Source organism: Nelumbo lutea, chromosome 3 (assembly GCF_056320005.1).
Source record: "Nelumbo lutea isolate HS-2025 chromosome 3, American lotus-T2T, whole genome shotgun sequence".
Lineage (NCBI taxonomy): Eukaryota > Viridiplantae > Streptophyta > Magnoliopsida > Proteales > Nelumbonaceae > Nelumbo > Nelumbo lutea.
The window spans coordinates 12,786,036-12,792,035 of NC_142686.1; the positions used below are offsets into that span (position 1 = coordinate 12,786,036).

The 6,000-nt window shown below is 38.1% G+C and overlaps 1 protein-coding gene across 1 annotated transcript in view; it reads right to left on the reverse strand.

The window, feature by feature from the left end:
• The window catches only part of LOC148863015 (DDT domain-containing protein DDR4-like), a 31,971-nt gene extending 26,174 nt beyond the window's left edge, over positions 1-5,797 (reverse strand). Inside the window, exons 1-2 of the mRNA XM_088978977.1 lie at positions 4,243-5,797; positions 4,037-4,147 (exon numbers count right to left, since the gene is read on the reverse strand). Of these exons, the coding sequence (XP_088835103.1) occupies positions 4,037-4,147; positions 4,243-4,647 (516 nt within the window). The 5' untranslated portion in view covers positions 4,648-5,797. The remainder of the gene's footprint in view (positions 1-4,036; positions 4,148-4,242) is intronic.
• Positions 5,798-6,000: the final 203 nt, after the last annotated feature.

Sequence of the window (6,000 nt, forward strand, 5' to 3'; positions counted from 1 at the left end):
AAACTGCAAAGACACAACTACTAAACCTCTACAATAATACAAATTACAACTTCCTGTTGAATATCAAAAATGCACATATGAGCATCCCGGCAACAAAGAGATAAGCACTACCAGAAAGTGCAGCAGTGCAATATTGAATCTGAGAAAATCTCTTTAAAGGATAAAGGTGATGCCTGCCTCGTCCAAAACCACTTGACAAAGAAAGAATGACATCCTGATGGGAATGATGAAACAAATATTGATCATGTGGGAATGCAAAAATATCCAGAGCCTCTCAGCATCATGAAGCTAAATTAATTTTTCTGCAATAAACCCATCAGGAGAAGTATCTTTTCAGGTTTGCCCAACACCATTAGAGATCCATCATCTTATATTTAACCTAAATGACTCATTCCAATTTGTGAATGGAAAAGCTATAATAAGGAGAACAGCCTACCTAGTTAAAAATGAACATGTGTGTGGTGATGTCTATTACTTTTTAATTATTAAAAGGATTTTCACATGCTCTCCAACTAATAGGGTCTTTGATGCTTCCTTTCTTTAATAAAGCCCCATCCTAAGCTATACAACCAAACTGATCCTAATAACTGTCTCACAATGTTTCAAAACATGGAGGCGTGACACAAGGCATTCCACTAGGACCACTACCTGGAGGTACGAAGAGTAGTTCAGAACATAAGAGGCATAAGCCTCCCGATCACAAGGAGGTCTAAGCCTCCTTAAGAGGAGAATGAGAAGGAATAAGGAGGGGGAGGAGGAAGAACGAAGAAGCAACCTCCTTCCCTTCACTTTTTTTTTATATATACCTTCCCTTCCCTTTTTTTATATATACCTTCCCTTCCCTTTTCTTTTCTTTCTTTTTCTCTTTTTTTCTTCTCTTTCTTTCTTTCTTTCCCTTCCCTTTCTTTTCCTTTCCTTTGTTTTCTTTTCTTTTTTTCTTTTTTTTATTTCTTTTGTCTTTTTGTACAAGTTTTGCATGAGGTGCATGCATGAGACGCATGAGGCATAACGCATAGGCATAGCTTTCCAATTTCTTCTCTACTTTTTATCTTTATAATTGTTTTTTATCCAAACCTTATATACATGACTACATGTATGTACTACAAACACATATTGGGAGAGAGAAGAAAAAGGGTCCCTTAATCAGGTCAAGTATGGAGTTTCTCCCATATGACCCAACTTATTTATACCATATGGACAAAATCAGGTGGGTAACCCGGACCATCTATCATATAGGAGATATGCTCAATCAGATGCATCCAATCCCACAGTCCACATCAGTCAAGTACCCAACCTCGTATTGGAGTTCTGCCTAGTCAATAATAGCCACCCAAAGTTTTAACTCATTAATATAAAAGTTGTTCAATAAAGAGGTTTTATTTGAGCACTTAACCAAATGATTGGCTAAAATTTTATCCATTGATAAAGAGTAAGGAGAAGTTCACTAAGTTTCCATATGGAAGATTCCAGTGTCATTTAGGGAAGACACTTAACATAAAATCATTATAGCACTGACATTGTAACTTATAACTTGGTGCCAGATGATTATTGTTACAGTCTGGCTTCAACCATCAAACTGCGAAATTATTAATCCTATAACCCATTTTTCTTTCTAAAGCCAAAAACTCCAGAAATTTCATCAAATTCAGACTATGTGTCCATTTCTATCGATGTCTCCAAACAAGCATTTAGAAGTCAGTAATTTCATAAAAGAGCCAGAAAATTTATATAGCATTGCAACAACCCATCAAGCGCTTACCAAGGATCTAGGCAAAAGTACGCTAGCAAATTTTTCAGATGATCATCATGCAAAAGCATCAAACATGGGAGTATTTTCCCATATTGTCATGTTTCGTATTCCTAAAGTAAATGACCAGAGGCAGGAGATGGACTCAACTTGATAAGTTAATACACCCTAGTTAAAAAGAAAAAAACATATAATAACATAAAAGCTCCCATTAAAAGCCTCTTTGAATGTCATTCAAATCCAAAAACAAGACATCACCAGAATTCCCAAATATTTAAATGAATCATATTGCAAATGTAATCTGATGCATATGTTGACTTGTCAAAACATGTTGGATGACAAGTAAAAGAGAAAATGCATATTGAGAAATATGCACATCCATTACCAAATGCACAAATACAATTATCGCCTGAAGGGCAATTACCACGTATAATTTTACTGACAAATATGAACCATGCAGCCTATACCTAACCCCATTAGTGGCCACATGCTTATAGTAGCCAACAAGTTTAGTAAAGGTGGCCTTCTCACTGAACAAGTTGGAAGCAGCTATTAAGATGGCATTTTTGCTTCTACCAACAAATTTGGGCATCCAAACTTTTCAGTCTAAATGAGTGATGTTTGTTTGCAGGTGGAAGGTTTCAAAGATATTCAGTGTTAATTTTTAGTAGTTTCATAGGTATTCAGTATGCAATTACACATTACAGCTTGTATGTAAACTTTTGCATCTTCCACTTTTTTGGGATTAGTAACTAAATAATTATTAATATGAGGAAAATGTACATTCATGTAAGAGGAAACAATACATGCAAGTCAAGAACCCTGTTCCCTTGAGAGCCCAACATCATATAATGCTTTCATTAACTTATAGGTGCTTGTTTGCAGGTGGAAGGTTTCAAAGATATTCAGTGTTAATTTTTAGTAGTTTCATAGGTATTCAGTATGCAATTACACATTACAGCTTGTATGTAAACTTTTGCATCTTCCACTTTTTTGGGATTAGTAACTAAATAATTATTAATATGAGGAAAATGTACATTCATGTAAGAGGAAACAATACATGCAAGTCAAGAACCCTGTTCCCTTGAGAGCCCAACATCATATAATGCTTTCATTAACTTATAGGTGCTTGTTTGCAGGTGGAAGGTTTCAAAGATATTCAGTGTTAATTTTTAGTAGTTTCATAGGTATTCAGTATGCAATTACACATTACAGCTTGTATGTAAACTTTTGCATCTTTCACTTTTTTGGGATTAGTAACTAAATAATTATTAATATGAGGAAAATGTACATTCATGTAAGAGGAAACAATACATGCAAGTCAAGAACCCTGTTCCCTTGAGAGCCCAGCATCATATAATGCTTTCATTAACTTATAGGTGCTTTGCTTCTCCAATCATGTATCTCAACTCCCAATGGACCAGCCATTTTCCCTTGTGAAGCTTCCACATCTATTGCAACTAAATGTATTTATTTAGACAGCTCTTGTTTCACATCAAAGTTCCAAGTTATCATGTAAGAAAGAATATATTTATCCATATGACTTTGTGTTTCAGGTAACTGCCTTCTAAACAGATGATATTATTATGATTTGTGAAGAAATGACTTACATAAATTTTGGTTTATTTAATTATTTCTTTATTTTCTTATCAGAAGGTTTATTTAACATTGCCGCATAAACCCTATCATGAAAAGCTCATGGATTGTGGTTCTTTTTAAAATTGACATAAATTTGGTATTTGCACATTACTGTTAGGTTTTAATCTTTTAACTGATGTGTGCATTCTTATTGAGCCAGTGACTCATGAACATTTTCAATCTTCTTACATTCAAAATTAAACATCCTGGTAACACATCAAGAAACAATAGATAGTAAAGTTACAGTTTGAACTGATGATAGATAGACACAATTGTGGAAACATGAGAGAAAAAAAATCAAAACCTTAAGGAAGTCAACTGTTAGAATTTTCATAAATGTCTTCCTGACACCCTAGATGGATGGAAAAGTTGTGATGACAATAATAGCGTTAAATTCAAGAACTAGCACTGGAAAGGACATTGAACTAAGAACGCATGAGAACCTGTATCAACAAGAGCTAGATAAAGACCAAATGAATAATCACAACATACGAAAAAGAAGTAAAAATAACCCTATGACACGTGAACTTAACTTTCTCATAACATAACGCATGGACTATTTCTCTAAGAGAGAGTTCAGGCGTAAGAAGATAATCGTTCTTCTTATACCAAAAACAAGAACTTTGCATTTTTTACTACCGAAGTACCAACCTTTAACAAAGGTATGTGTATATCATCCAAAGTACTATTCGGGGTGATTAAAGCAGTTTCAAGCTCCTCCGCCGAGAACTCTACCGAAATATTCAAAAGCGGCCTAAAAACCTACGAGGAGAAAAAGTAACAACCTTGAGCCCTAGAACGGCAAAACTAGAATAAAAAAAATAAAAACAAAGAAGATAGAAACTTTCACCACTCACATGTAAGAAGTTAAGAAGGGAGGCTAACTCCCACATGGACCGGAGATTCCAGCGCGGCAATTGCGAAGGCGGAGGCTCGTTAAGGAGCGGTGTAATGATCTTGCTGCATTGTTGTTGCTGCTGTTGCTGCTGAAGTTGCTCTTCTTTCTCTTTCTTGGACGGACCAGGCTTGCGCTCGACCGCGGGGGCAGAGGAGTAAAGCCTAGCAGAGGAACGAAAGGTACATGCGCGTGGCGGACGCTCTTTTCGGCCTGTGTGGTTGTTGTTGTTGTTGGCAGTGGTGGTGGTGGTTATGGTGCCGTTATTGTTGTTTTTGCTGTTATTCTCGCTGTTATTGTTCCGCGGCTGCTCTTCGGGCGAAGATCCCTCATTGGGGATCGCCGCCGAGGCGTCTTCGGACGTCATCGAGGGAGATCGAATGACGGAGGGGCTTGGAATTACTTACGAAGGAATTAACTGAAAGATCGAGGGTTTGCATTCGAGACCAAAACAGAGGGAAGAAATCGAGTTAAGGAAGAAGAAGAAAAGAGAGTCGTTAGGGTGAAGACAGATGCGGAGACCCAAAAAGGCTGGATTTTGAGGCGAGATGGACATGGCGAACCAGTGCCCCAGCCCATCATCACACATGTATGAATAAAGATAAAAGGAAAACAGATTTTAAATAAATTTTCAGTTTATTTTTTCAGAGAAGTGGGGTGGGGTTGGGGTTGGGGCTGGGAGAGGGAAAGGAAAGAGATGGAGAAAAGAAAGGGGGAAGAACTATGAGGAGAAGGGACAATGCCCGGAATTTGGTCAGGGATCCGGTTATTTATTCAACTTGGGTTAGTGTTTGTGGTTAATTCTGTTTTGCTTTTGCCCTTTTCCTTCAATTTTATTATATTATAACTTCCATGGTTTAAACATGCATCTACAGTCTATGAAGAATCAGGTGCATTGATTTAGTGGGACCGTGGTAGAAGAATTTCCGAGGTCACGAGAGACATTGGATTCTGTGGATAGATAGAAATAGGTTCCAGGTAAAGATTTTGCAGATGCAAGTCTACAAATCAGATGGACGGGAATTAGGTTGTTCTACAACTTACGCTACTCCTTTTGCTGGAGCTGGGAATGTTTGTTGAATGGGCCCCAACCCCCAGACCCCATTGAATCAGTGATCATTGAAGACCAAAGTCTTGACACTGAAGACATCTCCCGAGTCCCGAGTCCCCCCACTCCCCCCTTTCTCTGAGAGTTTGATCTTCGGATCCCTTATCTCTATCGTGCACGCGCTGTGAGAGAGAGAGAGAGTAGATGATGACTGATAGGCTACTGGGTAGACGCCAGGCGGTAGACTGAGCACTCGCTTGCCAGTCAGTTACCTCCCAAGTTTTTTTGATCTTCTATATCGTGTAGGTCTCAGCTGCCTAATACAGGAAAAGGTACAGAGAAGTGGCGATTCATGGATGTAAATTGAATCTGTGCGACACTGTTCGGAAGGTCCCACGGGAACCCTCTTCCCGTAGATGCCGGCGGTCGATTGCGTGTGCATGATTATATCTGCAGTGGAGACGAAACTGAAACCCTAGGTCAAGAAATCTTGTATTTGATTCATTCCTGCTCTTCTGAGTTCTAGCTATTTCAAGTTCTACCCATTTGTCTATTTGAAGTTTGAACCAAACAGCGCTATAACTAAAGTGGGCCGGACCTCTTTCGATTTTGGGCCGTTTTAAACCTAACTGGGCCTTGAGTTGGAACAAATTAAACAAACTAGACCTAGAC